This window comes from Oryzias melastigma, linkage group LG4 (assembly GCF_002922805.2).
Source record: "Oryzias melastigma strain HK-1 linkage group LG4, ASM292280v2, whole genome shotgun sequence".
In the NCBI taxonomy this organism is placed as follows: domain Eukaryota; kingdom Metazoa; phylum Chordata; class Actinopteri; order Beloniformes; family Adrianichthyidae; genus Oryzias; species Oryzias melastigma.
In genome coordinates, this window is record NC_050515.1 from 2,903,042 (window position 1) to 2,922,518 (window position 19,477).

The following is a 19,477-nucleotide window of genomic DNA, read 5'->3' on the forward strand; positions in this document are numbered from 1 at the left end:
ATGCTGAAGACAGGCTTAGATGGAGGAAACTGATTCGCTGTGGCGACCCCTGAAGGGAAAAGCCGAAAGGAAAAGAAGAAGAAGATCAGTTTCTCTTTTCTTTTGGAGCCCATTTGTTATTATATACTAAAAGTTGGTTGTTTTTTGTTTCTAAAATTGAACTTGGATCACCCCTGTAGGATATCAGAGAAGCAGGAAGACGAAGGTCAGCTTGGACTGTCTGCTCGCCATCCCAGGAAACCACAGCAAATCTGCTCCAAAACTCATTCTTTCCACAGCAAAGAGACGCTTGATCACCATTGAGACAACTGTAATATTTCATGCACTTGGTGTTGTTTTCATATCTCTCACTGAAAGCTGCTTAGAAAACTAATAACAGAGAGAATCTGCAGCGAGACGGTGAGTCTGATGGAATTTACTTGAGCTGCCACATGTGTGCATCCATGCTTTCACCTCATCCACCAATCGTTGGATCCCATCTGTGCGCGTGAGCGTGCACGTGTGAAAGGAGAGAGTGTGGTGTCTGCGTGCAGTCGCATGACGGAGGCAGCGGTATGTTAATTCCCAGCCGTGACCCTCAGAAAAATTATAGAAACATCGATCAGTCTCTGCAGCGCTCGTTATGAAAGGGAGACAGAAATCAAACATATTGATGAGGAGGGAGGAGGAGGAGAAGATTGGAAGAGGAGGGAGTGTTGGGGAGGAAGGATGAAAGGTGAGGAGTGATTTAAAAAGTAAATTAGAAGATTCAAAGAAAAACCAGAGAAAAAAATAAATAAGTTACAGAACTTGAAGTCCAAGTCTACGACGGAGTATTAGGGCCACTTTATAAAGAATTTTTTTTTTTAAATTACGACTTTAAATGTTGTAAATTTGCAAGAAAAAAGTCGTAACTGCTAAATTACGAGAATAAAGTCGTATATTTATGACTTTAAAAGTCTTAGGCTAAATTTACGACTTTAAATCTCGTAAATCTACGAGATTTAAAGTCGTAAATTTGTGAGAAAAAACTCATAAATTTACGAGAAAAAACTTGTAAATTTACCAGAAAAAAACTCTTAAATCTATGAGATTAAAAGTCGTAAATTAATATGAAAAACCAAATGTGTGTGTTTATCGGAGCCGTGCTCGAAGATGAAGACGTGGAGTATCTAGTGAAGATTTAGTTCCAGATCGGTGTTAAAAACGAAGAAATTCTGAACCTTTTGGTGATTCAAAATTAAACTATTTCCTGGTTCGGTGTCGGTAGTGCGGAGTTTCATATGTAAAATAAAGAGCTCAGAGATCCATGTTCATCACGACCGTCACTTTATTTTGCCGTTCATTTCCCAGAAGCCCTTTCGCCACCTTACGTCACATCTCTGACATGCGCAGAAACCAGAAACCAAAGGGGAATGTAAACAGAGCTCCGGACGCCCCCTTCTCCAAATCAAACGTCCCGTCTCAACACAAAACAACAACAAGGAATGACAACAGTCTGTTACATTAGCACGATCATTGAAAATTCTGAAAACTAGTCCTCTTCAGACGGAAGCATCACAGAGTTGGAGGAGATCTGGTCTGTCGCGGAGGAAGAAATAACTGGAAGTGAACAGCTGCGAGGATATCGACGGCTTCAGCAACGTAATCTGCAGAGATCCTGCAAGCCACCATCAACGAATAAAACATTAATAAACTGTAAATCAAATAAAGAAACTTCCAAACATTTGAAATATTTTAAACATTCAGTTTACCTGATGAAATCCAAGACGCTTTTCACAGTTTGGTCGGTCTGCTTCAGCTCAAGGCATAAATTCGCTGGACTGTAGACTCCCCTCGACTTCAATAAATTTACGAGAAAAAGTTGTAAATTTACGAGAAAAAAACTTGTAATATTACTTTTTTTTTTTTTGGTGGCCCTAATACTCCGTCAAACAAGTCTGATTATCTTTGAGTCCATTTAAAACCGTTCCTAGTCGTCTTTTTACTATTATTATGTTGTTTTTATATGGAGTGATTTTGGTGCAAACAAGTTGCAAACAAAATGTAAAGTGTTAATAAAAAAAATCATAATTTGCAAATAAAAATATGTAATATTTGCTTTCAAATATAAAGACATTAGAATAGACCCTTTTCATGGTGACATCAGACTAAACGGTGACAGGACAGACAAAGTGAAAAGTTACTTCCGCCGTTCGCATTTAGAACGACAAAGCTGACAGCTGAACGCTGTTTGACACAATTTTACTTAAAGATAACCTTACCAATGTTGAAAGAAAAATGTACAATAATTATTTATGAATGTCCTGCTGAACCGTGTTTTCATTTCCTTTCTTAGATTGTTCACAAGTCTAAATACAAATTTGAATAATCCTTTAATATTTGAGGTTTTATTGAAAATATCGACCTTTCATTTAAGCAGATATTATTCTAACAGGTTCTATTTTTGCTGTTGTTATTTGCACGTATTTTAAGTGTAATCAGCACAAAATCTGATAGAAATTCATGTTGGCCACATTTACAGTAATGTGAGGCAGAGACACCTGATTGGATTGAATCTAGACCAATCAGCAGGCTGTTTGGGGTGGCACAAACGTAACGCAGAGAATTTTGAATGTAAAATCAAAGATAGGGCGAAAGCGAGATGAGACACGACCCATCTAAAAACGTTTGTGCTGAAAATGCAAAAATATTTTTTGAAAGCAAAAAAAAATGTTTTTGAAAGCAAATATTAAATATTTTTATTTGCAAATTATAATTTTTTTTTTCTTAACACTTAACATTTTGTTGGCAATTTAAAATAGTTTGATTTCAAAAGTTTGACTTTTGGTTGCATTATGGTGGCACAAAAATCACTCCATATATTTAGCTGAAAATTCTGTATTGTTTTCTTGGATATAGTTTCTGCAGAGAGAAAATGATTCAAAATTCACCTCTGAGTTGTGGGCGAGACCATTGAGAAGCAACACCGCCCCCCTTCCCCCCATTACTGAGATTCCCCTCTCCCGCTAGCTTATAGCCTCTCACAACCTCAACTTAACATTAGCAGTGCGACAAAAATGGTGATCAATATCAGAGCTATCCAGCTGTATAGTTCAGATCTAGATTCCAGCTCAGACGTTCATGGATCTATTTGTCTAAAAGTGAATGCATCTTAATGGAGCAGAGCAAGGAGACTGTAACCTGTCAACTGTAGTTTGTACGTAGCAAATTATCTCTTTTCAATTGGCATTTTATCTGCAACAATTCACAACAATTTGAACAAAGAAATACTTACTTAATTTTCATTATACATGTCCTCCATCATCAAACAAACTCTACTAGAACGTCTTAGAAACACCAGAATATTTAAAAGGACAGCAGTGGGTCCAGTTTATATGTGGAGTTGTAGAGGTTTTGGCAAATTGTGTTTACTTGTTTGGCAATTTTTCTACCTTCATTTTAATCAGAGAAGTTCATTAGTCAGATAAAACAAGAGAAAGCGGGAAATTAAAATCTACTTCAACATCATTTAAGGAGAACAAACAGAAAAGAAAAGTAAGAGACTAGAAAAGAGGGGAGTGATGTGAGGATGACGCAGGGAAAGCGGAAGAGAGGCTGATGGAATAGGAGGAAAACCATGAGGATTGTGGGAACATGAGATGAAAAAGATGAAGAGAGAAGGACAGCGGAGGAAGAGGATGTAGGCGTGAACAGCGGCGCTGGTCTGGATATCGACCAGCATGCACTGGGCTGCTTACAGCCGCTTTGATGTCTCTAAACCAGTGAGGCTCCTGAGGGGAAGAGGAGCCTGCTGGGAACTGAAACGCCTGATCTGATCCTCTGACGCCTGGATAACCGCTCTAATATTACGCTTCATCTCTTCCTCCTGTGGTTCAGCTCTTCACCGCTGGATAATTACTGTTCAGCTGACGGGGCTTTCTGAAGGACGATGCTGATAGATTTGGACTCGAACTCCCGACAGGCTCTGTTTGGCTTCAATGATTAATACATTACAGGCAGCAGCTCCGATTCTTATGCACCCAAAGCACAAGGCAACACAATAGAGATATAACCTGTTAGCTGGCTCAAAGAGAGGGCAGATGTCAAGGCTGCAGAACAGCAATCACACATTTTCTACAAACAGCAGCAGAAAATAAACCCAAAGAAATGAACACTTTGTGTTCGATTGATTTGATCGCAACCCACTTGAACAAACTGACAGTCAGAGGGAATCTGAACGTCTCAATAACAAACATGTGAACTTCAGAACCACAACAGGGATGAGGGTTATGAGGATGAGGAGGCCCGTCAATCCAGAATCCAGAGATCACATGCATGTCTGAGCAGTTCAGAAAGAATCACGTTTTTAGATAAAAGAGCAGTAAAAACGACATTTAGATTTGAATAAGACATTATTGCTCCTGTCTACAGCTCTCAGGGATTCCATTGCAGAAACAGGCCCCCTTGAAGTAAACCAAAAATGTGATCATTTTTAAAAAACTATTAAATATAATACTAAATATATTCTTAATATTTCTTATTTTAAGAAAAAAATCTAGTCACTGACATTTTTTTTCTAAGGTTATTTTGTTTTTGAAAAACTTTCTTGATAAGATTATTTTTCTTGCAAGACAGAAAATAAGACTTTTTCTTCTTGAAACAAGGATCTTTTTCTTTTATTAAAGGTTACCAACTGTAAATCAACTTTTATCGTCTGTTGCCCTCTATAAATGGGGCTTTTAAAGTGCTGTCTGTTGGTCATTGCCACCTAAAATAAAAAATGTAAAAAATTGTTTAATTATTCAAAATATAGTCAAAAACCGTCTGTGTGCTGCCCCTATAGGTTAAAATGAGGTATTACACTTTTTACGGTTAAATCATGTAAGTTTCTGAAGTCTGACATCGTGATCTACACCTCCAGAAATGATAACAGTCCAGCCCTCAAGCTCCACCCCTCTGACTGGATTTTCACATTTCGGCTGGGGGTGGAGTCAACCTCTAACTTCCCTGTTTGGTTACCCTTTAAGATTCAATTTTCTGAGAGCTCCTGAACTTGACAAGGACCTGAATAGACTTCTAGTTTTTCCTTTTTTTTCCTAAGAAGTGTTTCATATCTTGCACCTTTTCATTTGTCAGATTTGTTGCTAGAGTGTAAACCTGTGTGATTTGATCCGGCCTGATTCAAGAATGCAATCAAAAACTGTGGATTATAATAAGATTCAGCGTCGCAAAGAATTTACAAACTCTGAACTAAAATGGACTTGTAATAAAGGTTTTTAATAGACTGTTCTTTTGTGTGTTTTAAATCAAATGTTGTCTTCATATTAGTCAATTTAAAGCTTAAAACATTTAGCTTTACTTCATTTTTTGTATAGAACTGGAATTAAACTGAGAAATAAAGTTGATACGGTGCGGTTCCCCCTGGAAAGTCTTTTTTCTCAGAGAATCAGCTGCTGTACATTATCAAAACCCTATATTGGACAATAAGACAGGATTTTCTCCAGCTTTTGTGTTAGAGTCAGTTTTAACAGAAATGCATACAAAAGGAAGCACATTCAAACAATATTGTTGGTGAGGATGTTGAGGAAATTTTGTTCATTTACTTTGCAAGATAAATCAATGGACTGACAGTGTGAGAATGTCACACTGAACTTTGTACTCTGATGGAGTGAATTAAAGGATTTGAGGAGACCGGAGTCCGCTCACAAATTCAGGAAAATTACTCCTCCTTAAAACGTGGAGCAGCTGCAGGAGGGCTGAAGGAGCTCCAGGGATAGACAACCCCAGGCCTCGAGGGCCGCATTCCTGCACGTCAGTCATGAGTAGGGCTTGGACATCTGGAAATCACACACCGACTCTCGAGGCCTAGAGTTGCCTATCCTTGAGCTAGGCTGTAGGAGCGGCTGCAGCCGGGTCATAGGAACTGGCTGCAGATCGACTGCAGAAGCAGCTGCAGGAGTCATAGGATCAGGCATAGCTACACTTTAGGAACGGTTCACACCAGACGGGATGACCGTGACTGAAGATGAGCACAAGCACAGCTGAAGTTTTCCATCCTCTCAACTCTGCGCTTTGATTTTCACGGAGTTCACTGGTGAGTTGAAGGCGATTCTTCTCCTCAGACTGAATTATTTACACCTCTGTCTGGACCAGCACCCGTTTTTCTGAAAACTTGACACATGTCAGAGGACAGCAGGGAAACACTTCACTGTCCATCTCATCCTGGGAAGGTCTTGGGAGCATGTTGTTGGGAGTCCGTCATTGTTGTCCTTGTAAGACAATAAACTTTTTAACACAGAAGCTCCAGCATTTGTGTTCTTTGATTTGCTGTATTTTTTTAATTGTTAACACAATCAACATAATTCCAGTAGATTCTGAAGGAGAAAATTTATAGTATGTTAAAGTTTACGTGTCACCGACGACGCCTTGGGTGTTAAAGGGTTAACTATTGGATGAATAAGAACTTCCAGCTCAAATCAGGCAGCAGAAAGAAGTGTTTCCTATGGGTCAGTTTTCTAACAGAAAAGAGGTAGAAACAGTCAAATCAATAATGCTGCGATTTTATCTTTTCACATCCGAAAAAGGACACGACTGATAATGAGGCGAGGATGTGAAGGTCAGACTGCAGCTGTCCGTAGTTCAGCAGGAGAGAGGGGAGATCCGGGTCTGTTGGTCCTCAACTGTTCTGCAGATGATCTCATCAGTGCTGCTTTAGTTAAGAAGCGGACTCAGAAACTGAAACAGTGTTCGCTCATGGTCTCCAGTCATGGAGGAAGACAGATGACTGAAGAGTCATCTTTGATTTTTTTCTGCTGCCTGATCTAACGATGCTTCAAAGGATCAAAATGTCACTTAAAAAGTTCACTTTTGGAATGAAAAATGGTGTGAATGTTCATCAGGATAGACTTGTTTACATTTTTACACTGCAAAAACGATTTAATATAAACTAGGATGGCTCCAGACTAGAGATGTAACGATTCAGACTAATGATGTAACGATTCGGACTAGGGATCTAACGATTCAGACTAGAGATGTAACGATTCAGACTAGAGATGTAACGATTCAGACTAGAGATGTAACGATTCAGACTAGAGATGTAACGATTCAGACTAAAGATGTAACGATTGAGACTAATAATGTAACGATTCAGACTAATAATGTAACGATTCAGACTAATGATGTAACGATTCGGACTAGGGATCTAACGATTCAGACTAGAGATGTAACGATTGAGACTAATAATGTAACGATTCAGACTAATGATGTAACGATTCGGACTCGGGATCTAACGATTCAGACTAGAGATGTAACGATTCAGACTAGAGATGTAACGATTCAGACTAAAGATGTAACGATTGAGACTAAAGATATAGCAATTCAGACTAATGATGCAACGATTCAGACTAGAGATGTAACGATTCAGACTAGTGATGTAACGATTCAGACTACAGATCTAACGATTCAGACTAGAGATGTAACGATTCAGATTAGTGATGTAACGATTCAGACTAGAAATGTAACGATTCAGACTAGAGATGTAACGATTCAGACTAGGGATCTAACGATTCAGACTAGAGATGTAACGATTCAGACTAATGATGTAACGATTCAGACTACAGATGTAACGATTCAGACTAGGGATCTAACGATTCAAACTAGAGATGTAACGATTCAGACTAATGATGTAACGATTCAGACTACAGATGTAACGATTCAGACTAGGGATCTAACGATTCAGACTAGAGATGTAACGATTCAGACTAATGATGTAACGATTCAGACAAGAGATGTAACGATTCAGCCTAGGGATCTAACGATTCAGACAAGAGATGTAACGATTCAGCCTAGGGATCTAACGATTCAGACAAGAGATGTAACAATTCAGACTAGAGACGCAACGATTCAGACTAGGGATGTAACGATTCAGACTAGAGATGTAATGATTCAGACTACAGATGTAACGATTCAGACTAGAAATGTAACGATTCAGACTAGGGATCTAACGATTCAGACTAAAGATGTAAGGATTCAGACTAATAATGTAACGATTCAGACTAGAGATGTAGCAATTTAGACTAGAGATATAACGATTCAGACAAGAGATGTAGCAATTAAGACTAGAGATGTAATGATTCAGACTAGAGATGAAACAATTCAGGCTAGAGATGTAACGATTCAGACTAATGATGTAACGATTCGGACTAGGGATCTAACGATTCAGACTAGAGATGTAACGATTCAGACTAATGATGTAACGATTCAGACAAGAGATGTAACGATTAAGACTAGGGATCTAATGATTCAGACTAGAGATGTATCAATTTAGACTAGAGATGTATCAATTTAGACTAGAGATATAAGGTTTCAGACTAGGGATGTAACGATTCAGACTATAGATGTATCAATTTAGACTAGAGATGTAACGATTCAGACTAGGGATGTAATGATTCAGACTAGAAATGAACGATTCAGACTAAAGATGTAACACACACTCACCCACGCACGCATTCACGCACACGTACTTGCCCAAGCTCGCACTCTGTGAAAATGACCATAAAAAAAAAAGAGACAAAGGCCTAAAGAGGGTTAATAAAAAGGAGCACAGCTCTCGGACAGAGTCAGAAGGGAAACAGTTGCGAAATCCTGGAGAAGACTTAAATCCGAAGAACAGCTGACACCCTGCCCGTGATGCACACACACACAGGCACAACCGCAAACTCGCAGGCATGCACACACTCACAGTGAACCGGCATGAAGAAATGTCATCTACTCTGCATTTTTCAAAATTTAGGCACAGACCGCGACAAACCGATTTTTTAATAGTCTGAAATAGAAATAATAATTTTTATCCTGCTCAGCCCGCAACCTAAGGTGTGTTTTGGATTTTGGCCCCTTGTGGGATTGAGTTTGACACCCCTGGTTATGTTATTGTGACGCTTCAGAGCTGAATGCTGCCATCAAATCTGTTTCAGCATCTCGGTCTGCCTTTCCCTCCTCTCTGACTTGTTTATCTAAAGAAAGACGAAAGCAGAGAATAACAGCCCCCCCTCATTCATCTCTTGTTTTTCTACCCTCTCTGCTGTCAGTGGGCATCCCTGCCCCCCCTGCTGGGCCAATCAGACAATTGTTGATATGAGAGTGTTGTCTGTCTGTCTCCCACTGCTCGCAGATAGGCCGGCGTGCCGCAGAGTCTCCAAATACACAGACGTCTCACACTGAGGATGTGGATGGTGGACAACAATGCTCTCAGGCTGATCACATGTTGCACAGGACACTTAACTGATGGGCTGCTTCTCTGTCAGCTTCTGTGCTTTGGGAGTTTAAAAGCATAAGCAGCTCACTTAAAACTCCGTCAGAATGCTTAGATTTCTGTCCGGCTCAAGCTTCTGTCTATTAGACTATTATTCCCTTTAGTTCACAATAAATGTATGTTATTGATTCCCAAAGGAGGCGTCAATATAATGTAGGTTTACTGAGAAGGAGAAATGTGTCACCAAGCAACAGATCTCCTTCATGATCTGACTGGGGGAACTTTCACTTGCAGTGTTTCTCAGCCTCAGGGCTTGAATTTTTGTTTTTCCTTTACTAGTCGTTTTGACACAAGACTGCAAAGTTTTCCAGCAGACGAAGGACAGACTTTTACATTTTGAGCAAAATGTCTTTCTGTATCTTTTATATTTACAATGTAATGCTCAGAACATCAAAGTTCGTTGTTCACTTCTACATCCTGCAGTGTTAGTTATTCCCGCCAATATTCCATTAATTTGATTTCATTTAGGGTCATAAAGACCAAAATCAAAACTTTTTAAAATGATCTTTTCCCCAAAGAATCTTTAAAAGGACAGCAGTGGATGCAGTTTATTTATGGAGCGGTGAAGGTTTGTTTGCTGGTGTTACTTTATGTGAGAAACCCTCAGATTGAAGTTGATTTGCCACTGGTTGAGTTTTAACTGGCCAGGAGTTAACTGAATAATGACTGCAAGACTGTGCATGCATAAATCTGAGCTTTTGGATTAAGAGAGATCACAAGGAGGCCTATTCTGAAAATGTTGAAGTTAGTGATTTAATAAGACAAGGTTGAGAAGACAATGGTGCAAACAAACTAACAAACTTAAGGACTCCAGGATGACACAACCAGATGGTTTCTCCCTTTTTATGGTTTTATCACACTTTGAGTGTATTAACTAAAGTTTTACTTCCTTCCTACTTAAAACCTGATCTCCTGCATTTTTGGCTAAACCAGGAGTGTCAAACTCAATCGCAAACTCAATCGGGGGGAAAATCCAAAACACATTCTAGACAAGAAAAGCCTAAATGAGTTAAAACAGCTAGCATGTAGTTGAAATATTAGCTAAACTCAGAAATAGTCGAAAAAATCTCATTAAATGCCAAAAACGTCCAAAAAGCTAGCAGAATGCTAATTTTTAAAACTTTAAACCGTAACTTTTTAACATAATTGTGAATAATAAATAAGACAGGAATATTATTCCAGAATAAATAAACCTTAACATTAAATAACTTTCAATATTTAACTCTCTATAACAAATATATTTTAAAAAAATAGTTAGTTTTAAAAATAGTTATTAATAGTTAGAAATAAGCACAAGCTAACATCATTAATAACATCAATAACAATAAAATAAAATGATTTGGAGGGCCGAATAGAATTATCCTGAGGGCCGGATCCGGCCCCTGGCCCTTGACTTTGATACGTGGTCTAATCCCTCTGAGTGGGAAGTCGTGCTGGAAGAATAATTCACCTCTTTGGCTGCAACAACCCTCCATAAATCTGCAGTGTCTCTTTCCAGCAGAACAGTTCTTCATTCAAAGCTCTCAGCTAAGTCATATGTGGATGAATCAGATCAAAACTCTGCCATGAACAACCTGGTTTCCAGAACCCTTTGAAAACCCTTGGGGTCTGATCAATAAGAAAGCAGACGTTTACAAACTGTCAAACAAAGCAGAGATGCCAGATTTTTTTGCACAATGAGTGACAAAGGGGTCACCAGTCAGCCTTTAAAAGGATTGTTAAAAATGACACCAAAAACACACCAGACACTGTGACCTTAATTACTTAGTATTTCCCCAAAATGTATTTATGACATTTCCCTCTAATTTCTCTAAATCCTAAACAGCTCCAATATTGCTCGCCATTATTGTTGCACCGCTAATGTTAGGTTAAGGTTCAGATGTAAATTGAGTCTCCCTCTGCTAAAATAGGTGGATGTTAGGAAGTAGGGTGGGCTTACCCCAGGCTTACACCGCCAGCGTCAAGGCTCCGTTGCATTGCGGGAGTGGACTAGCTACAGCCGATGGCTTACACCAGCTGCTGCTCCAGCCACAGCCTGTGAAAGCTCAGCCCAGACAGAGTAGTGCTGGATCTCTATGATCAGCTTCTCGTTGTCCATGGTTATGACTGACAACGCTGTGCTGCAACACACTTTGAGTAACCCGAAAACTACGTAATGTTTACGACACGCTATAAGTTCAATGGAAAGTTCTTATGGGGTCCAGATGACCCCACCCTTACATTGACGTGTTATCCACCCCCTAACAAATGTGGACAAAAGTGGACAGGATTTCACGTCTGCCATGGAAACCAGTGAAAATCAAAATCATTGAAAAAAAAATCACGCCGCTGTCTTATGGGGTCCAGATGACCCCACTCCCAACATCAACATACCTAGGATAGAACAAAGGTTACAGACTACCTGTAGATCTGAACACAAGAGGATGTTTAACCTGTAGTTAAACACAATAGACATGACAGGTTTTGGTTAATGTCAGTAGTTCTGAAGCACTTACGATGAAAAATAACAACCCAGACTACCTAAAACTTCTACCCAGATTAGCTTTATCACTCCACATACAAGAACATGTGGAGCGTTTACATTCTGGTTCTACTCCTGACACAGACTCATTTCTGCTCCAGACATGATCCTTCCACAGTTTCTCTTCCCTGGACAGATGATTTCTATTCCATGTCATGGTGAGTTGTGTATTCAGCAGAGACTGCAGAATGTCATCCTCCACTCCGAGACCCTTATTCTCTCTTCACTTCCTCAATTAAGAAGCTCATCCACTACCATGATTACATGCTGCTAATTAAGCAGCTAATCAGCTAATTATCCAGGAGCAGAGAGGAACGAGGAGCACAAGTGTGAGTGTGTGTGTTTGTGTGCACATGTGTTGGGTTCAAACAGTGACATATTCAAGATTGGTAACAAAATTCCTCAGTTAAAAAAAGAGCTTCTCAAACTTTACCAATGCAGACAACAAACGTATGCTGAATTAACCAAAATCCCGATAAAGAATGCAAAATGTATGAGCAGATTCATAGATGGCGTCTGCTGTCTGATTAAGATTTGAGAATAAACAAATAAGAATATGTCCACAACTGTCATAAAACATCTAAAAAGAAACATGACAAACCTTTCAAATAAAACTGATGAAGCCACTTGAATGAGAGGAGAAACATTTCAAGAAAGTAAACTTTGAGTCCAAATGCCACAATTCACCTTGAAATCCCTTTAAAATGAGTCAAAACAAAAGACAGATGGCCTGACACAAGCCTGAACTTCAAACCAAACACATAATTATAGGAAGGAAGAGGAACCTATCTGCAGATAGCTGAGGATGATCATCAAATTAACCAGTCAAGTCTGTGACAGGAGGAAAAACTAAAATCTGAAGAAAGAAAATGACCAAAGAAGACCTGAAGTCAAAGAAAACCAAACTGTGTTTGCAAAACCAAACTAAAAAAAACCAGAGGAAAGTGGAGATATTGGTGAAAAAAGCTGAAATAAAGAAAAATTAACTTGAAAGGTAACCAAACCCTAAATCAACTTTTTTTCTCTGTTGTCCTCTATAAATGGGGCTTAAAAAGTATTATCTGTTGGTCACTGCCACATTTTTGATCAATTAAAATAAAATTGTTTAATTCTTGAAATTATAGTCAAAAACCGTCTGTGTGCTGCCCCCTACAGATGTCCCACGTCATGATCTGCAGCTCCACTAATGATAACAGTCCTGTTCCCCGGCCCCACCCCTTTGACTGGAATTTTCACATTAAGGCTGTGGGTGGAGCCAGACTTCAACTTCCCTGTTTGGTTACCCAAACCTCAATTATTAATTTACACATTTACATAAACTTTTCCTTGAAAGGGGCCACTTGAATGTGCGTTGCCAAGGGCGGTGTGAAAGTGTGGCTCTGTTTTAACCATTCTAAGGCTTGTTTGTGTTGCCCATTTCATTGTTTCTGAAACTGTTGGGGTGATGAGGATGACTGAGTTTGCAGAGAACAAACATTTGCTTTGAAATGGCCTAATTTCTTCTATTAGTTGCTCCCTTAAATGATTATCACAGCAAATCATCCTACAATTTTACATCAGGTCAGTTTTTTGGCAGATACCCTTACTGACACAGTCGTCTACGTTTATCAAGACTTGGGACCAGCACATGGGAACACATTTGTTCTTTTTTGTCACTTTGATTACACGACACTGCACACCAGATCAACAGCCTGAGGTGTTTCTGTTCAGATCAAGCTTCTGTTCTTCTATTTATTTTTCCCACAAACAGATTAACCAATCAGGTGCCAAGAGAGAAAGGACTTGCGTGAAAGTCAGGCCACATAAGAAAGGAATGTAGAAAATAAGAATAAGAAAATAGAATAAGAAAATAAAGCTAACACCATTACACATGGAGCTGCTGGCTGTCAGTTCCAAGGACAACCCCTCCCTCAGATGACCGTCCCCACTCAGACCTATCCAGAAGCACCTTGACCATTCTCACTGGAAATCCTATTACAGTTTCTGACTCTGTCCATGGCCGTCTGACCCAATTAATTCCTGATAAGACAGATAAGCTGAACTTCACTGATACCCAAGGGGAAATTGAGACATTACAGCAGCCAAGTAATACGTTGCAGGCGGAGTTAAAGATATTTAGGATTGAAATGATCGGGCTGTAAAGGTGAGAGAGTGAAATAAACGTGAATGAGATGAAACAAGAGAATATATTAAAGGCAGAAGAGCCTCTTTATGGTGCTAATTAAAGGTGCAGCCATGAGGGAACGAGTCCCCAGAGCTATTGACATTTTACCATATTCAATATGACAGATATGACTGATTAGTTCACCGGGTAGCCTCATCAATAAGCTGCCTGCCAATCAAACATGACCTTTAGAAGTGAGGTGATGAATTAAAACGGCCATGGGACAATCCGATACGAGCCCTCCAATCCATCAAATGGTAAATGGTAAATGGCGTATACTTGTATAGCGCTTTCTACCCTCCTTCGAGGGCCCAAAGCGCTTCACAGTCACAGACCCATTCACCCATTCACACACACATTCACACACTGGTGGTGGCTCCGCTGCCGAACACTGGCGCCAACCTCCCACCAGAGGCAATTCGGGGTTCAGTGTCTTGCCCAAGGACACTTCGACACATGGGCGGTCAAGGCGGAGTCGAACCCGCTCACTTCTGATCAGGAGTCGACCGCCCTACCACTGCACCACGGCCGCCCAAGACAGCTGCAACCAAGGAAGGAAAGCATCATTTTTGTCTCGCTCAATGTCCTTCCTCAGAAGTTACATGCATTTATCTGCAGTCCCGAAAATGAACAGGAATAAAACAGCAGGGGATTTATTTTCAAAAGGGACACACTAAAGTTTCAGTTTATATAGAAACAGAAAGTTAACTGGAAATTAACAACAAACAAACAGTATTTAAATCACATGTGTCAAAGTCAAGGGCCTGTGGGCGGATCCGGCCCTCCAGATCATTTTACTTTATTGTTATTAATGACTTGCATAATTTTGACAAAATATATTTTCATGGAGAGTAAAATATTGAAAGTTTTTTAGGGTTTAGGTTAATTAATTCTGGAATAATATTCCTCCCTTTTTATATTTATCTTAAGAACTTATGGTTTAAAAGTTTTAAAAATTGACATTATGCTAGCTTTTTGGACTATTTTAGCATTTACTAAGATAATAGGACAATATTTAAATGACAGCTGTTTTAGCTGATTTTGGCTTTTTTCATTTTTTCAGGGTATTTTGAAGTTTAGCCATTTTTTTCCACTACATGCTAGCTGTTCTGGCATTTAGCTAATATTTTAGCTGACTATAAGCTTCAGCATTTTCAACTATCAGCTTCAGTTTTTAAAGCTATAAATTTCAGCACTAGCATCTTCAGCGGTCGAATTCCGCTTACAGCATTCACACTAGCATTATCACAGGTAGTGCTATATATCTAGTTCATAATTATGCTAAAAAGTTACGGTTTTAAAACTTGAAAGATTTAGTTTTAGAGTGTTCAATAAATGTTTATCCTGTTCGGCCCGATACCTAAGGTGTGTTTTGGATATTGGTCCCTTCTGCGATTGAGATTGACACCCCTGATTTAAAGGGTAACGAAACCCTAAATCAACTTTTTTTGTCTGTTGACTTATGTAAATGGGGCTTTAAAAGTGCTGTCTGTTGGTCATTGCCAAATTTTTGACAAATTAAAATAAAATTGTTTAATTCTTGAAAGTATAATCAAAAACCGTCTGTGTGTGTGTTGAATTGAGGTATTACAGTTGAATTTTGTGATTGGTCAAACCATTTAAGTCTCACATCAAGAGCTCCACTAATGATAACAGTCCTGTTCCCCAGCCCCAACCCTCTGACTGGATTTTCACATTTCGGCTGTGGGTGGAGTCAGCCTCCAATTTCCCTGTTTGAACACCCTTTAAAACTGAAATCTCAAAAATAGTGAGAGAAAGACAGCTGCATGTAAGACAGTCCCACAAGTACCTCAATTTTTATCCACACGTCAGGATCTTTGTTCTGACTCTGAATGTCCTCCAGCAGTTGTTGCACCAGAGCGACACATCCACGCCCGTCCACCAGGGGCGCTGTCCGCTGAAGACATGGATCCCCTGACCTCCTTCCTTCATCTTCATCAGACTGCAGGTCACTGAAGGGGCCGGACTCCAAGCTTTCATCCAGTGAGGGTGCAATGTCGCTGGAGGAGGTGGGGCTGAAGCGGCTGACCAGCTTCCTTCTGTAAGGGTGCTGCTGGAAGTTACATAAGAGAATGTCACAGAAATGCTCCCTGTGGTGTTTGGAGGGATTGAGGAAGTCCAAGAATAACCTAGTGCAGTGTCATACCAGTGGAGAGGGAGCATCATCCCCACTCAGGTTGTCCCCACTCTCTCCCACATCCCAGTCCGTGTTCAGCTCCGTCAGCTCCCAGTCATCTACGTCCTGCAGGTCCACCTGGGTACCATCACCAGAACTCTGAGTACAAAGTTCAGGGAGAGTGCTGCCTTCAGAACCACAGGCTTCACATGGAACACTCAGGAGTTCCTCACTTACATGAGGGATTGACTTGGTGAGACTCTCGAGTTTCAGCGTGAGCATCTCTGTTTTATGAAGCTGAGCAGGAAGAGCCAGGAACTCCTCTGAACCGTACCAGTGCTGCCTGTCTGAGGCTGGAACCTGAGCCTGGCATAAAGAGAGGAGACTTAAGGATGACAGAAACAAAACAGTTCTACAGAAACCAGGAAGTGCAGAAGCTACGTTAACCCAACTGCAGGAGAGACTGTTATTCTGCAACATTTCAGACTGTGGCTACTTGTTTAAGCATCTGCTGACTGGACACTCACATGACTATGATGCAGAAAAGATCTGTTGGTCTCTATAAATGAGGCTTTAAAAGTGCTGTCTGTTGGTCATTGCCGAATTTTTGACAAATTAAAATAAAATAGTTTAATTCTTGAAAATAGTTTTTAAAAAAAAAACGGCTGCGTGCTGCCCCCTACAGATTGGATCAAGGTATTGCAGTTGAATTTTGTGATTGGTCAAACCATATACATTTCAGATGTCCCATGTCATGATCTACAGCTCCAGTAATGATAACAGTCCAGCCCCCAAACCCCACCCCTCTGACTGGATTTTCACATTTCGACTGTGGGTGGAGTCAGCCTCCAACTTCCCTGTTTAGGTACCCTTTAAACGCATATGTTTATTTACTCCACTGATTTAACTAATTCTGGTGTTGAGATAAAAAAAAAGGTTCACCGTTACGAAAGTGTCAGGAAGGGATGAAAATCTAAAGGCAAAGATCTGATGTCAAATAAAAGTATATTTTTTAAAATTGCTGCCAGACAATCATCCTCTTTCTGGTGAAGTATGTCACTTAATAGACCCTTTTCACTGTGGCGTCAGACAAGTTGGCGACAGGGCCATAAATGGGAATTGTAACTTCGGTTTATGGATCTAGACAGGAAAAGATGACAACTGAACGCTGTTTAAAACTATTTTAAATAAAAAAAAGGTAACCTTACCAATTTCAACAGAAAAATGTACTATATTTATTTTATGTATGTCCTGCTGAACTGTGTTTTCATTTCCTCTCTTAGATTGTTCAGAATACTTTGTTGTTCTAAATACAAATTTGAATAATCCTTCAATATTTGAGGTTTTCTGCTCAATGCTCAATAAAAGCAAACGAAGGCACTGAGGGACGTGCTGGATCTATTTTTTTATCCTCTCTTGAGTTTTCACAGGAGCTAATCTTGAAAACACGTTTAGGAAATCACCTCCTCTCCCCGCTGCTTCACAATCCACACTGTTGCCTTGCTGGGGTGCAGCTGAGGTTCTGACTCTTCTCGGGACGCCTCCGTGTCTGAGGAAAGGAGCTGCTCCTTCATGGGGGAGGGCGAGGAGGACTCGGAGTCTCCCTTGCTGCGTAAGCGTGCCTCCTTCTGCCTCTGCTGTATTTGGCTGGATCCTTCCTCCTGAGACATTGAGCTCTGGACGGCGAGGGGGCCCTTGCTGGGTCTGACCCCAGATGACCTGTGCGGCAGCCGTCTGTGCCCGCACCCTCCTGAGCGTGCTCTCTGCGTGGAGCTCGCAGAGCGTCTTGTGGAGCCCCGCTCAATCATCTGTGGATGTCATTAAAAGTGAGGGTTACTTTGTATAAAAGTTTACACAAGTACAAAAATTAATGATTGATTATGATAATTAAAAGAGTTTTGAGGCCTCCGTTAATAAACAACACATAAAATTGTATGGGGTACCGTTTGCTAATCTGAAAAGTAACATTTTTACATCAATGTTTTCAGATATTTAGCGTGTTTTAGGAGAATAATAATAATTTTCATTTTTTACTTGTATATTTTCCCCTATAGAATTAATGTATTTATATATGTTACATTTACTAACTATATATTTAGTTAGCAGGCTAAATATGTAATTTTAAGCTTAATATTTATTTTAAAGTTATATAGTTAGCTACTAAATAAACTAAATATTTAATTTTATGAAATTTGCACATTACATTTTTAGATCTAACCTAAATATTTATTTTCCAAAATAAATACTTAAGTTTTGGAGCTAAATATTTAGTTTCTATCAAATATTTAATTCTCTTACTAAATATTTAGTTGAAAACTAAATATTTAGATTGAATCTGAATACCGTATTTTTCGGACTATAAGTCGCATCGGAGTATAAGTCGCAGGGGCCAAAAAATGCATAATGAAGAAGAAAAAACCATACATAAGTCGCACTGGAGTATAAGTCGCATTTTTTTCAAGTAATTTATTTTACAAACTGGTTGAAAAAACGATATTACATCATCCTGGAAGGTAAGTTATAACATTCATAAGTGAATAGAAAACAGGCTGAATATGTGTCAACACATATTCACATATTAGCATCATGAAAAAAACGAAAAGGTGTAGCATTTATATAACATAACAGTTTTATTTAACTATAGCCTCAAGCACTCATCAACTTTGTATCTTTACTGTAATTAATTGCACGCAATCTCACTCCATATCACTAAATCCCTTAAATTCTTCGTCCTCTGTGTCACGTCTGAATAACTAAAGTAAATAAAGTAATTGCATAGATCACCATAAGAGGGCACTCTAGACTTACGGTCCATATCTCATCATTAAAAATTCGTATATAAGTCGCACTGGAGTATAAGTCGCAGGGACATTCAATCTATGAAAAAAAACGCGACTTATAGTCCGGAAAATACGGTATTTCTGTTTTAACGAAATATTCAATAAAAAACTAAATATTTAGTTTAAATTAGGGCTGTCAGATTTGTCGCATTAAAAACGCATTAATCTGACGTGTGCTTGACGCCGACAATTTTTTTGACGCATTAACCGCGGATTTTCTCATACGTGCCTTTCCACACCGCGCACGGGCGTCCCGCCCTTTAACTTACCGGCTGCTCTCACTAGATCACGGGCGGGTCTCCAACCACCGAGCTGCGAGCTAAAACCGGCCGGCGCTAGGACCTGGAGAGCTCCTGCACCCTAACCCGGCTCTGGTTCGCGTCCAGTACCACGTGTGGTGGTACCGGCTCGCGTCCGGCGCCGCGTCCCGAGAGCCCGACGTTCCGAACAGCAGGCGCACCGGGGGACGTTTTAAATGTTCTGGAGGTTTAAGCGTGATCCAGCCCCAGCATAGCGGTCTGTCTGCCGGCATATTCATGGCGTG

The 19,477-nt window shown here is 39.8% G+C and overlaps 2 protein-coding genes across 8 annotated transcripts in view; both read right to left on the minus strand.

The window, feature by feature from the left end:
* tle5 (TLE family member 5, transcriptional modulator) overlaps nt 1–19,477 on the minus strand; it is a 439,890-nt gene that overhangs the window by 199,841 nt on the left and 220,572 nt on the right. The gene's annotated exons all lie outside the window — the stretch shown is intronic.
* akap6 (A kinase (PRKA) anchor protein 6) overlaps nt 1–19,477 on the minus strand; it is a gene marked incomplete at its 3' end in the record, with an annotated part of 208,933 nt that overhangs the window by 146,403 nt on the left and 43,053 nt on the right. For 4 of the 6 annotated variants that reach the window (XM_036211423.1, XM_036211427.1, XM_036211422.1 and 1 more), the window contains 4 exon segments: nt 15,767–16,030; nt 16,124–16,252; nt 16,331–16,459; nt 17,557–17,901. In XM_036211423.1, coding sequence (XP_036067316.1) covers nt 15,767–16,030; nt 16,124–16,252; nt 16,331–16,459; nt 17,557–17,901 — 867 coding nt within the window. 6 annotated transcript variants of the gene reach the window in all.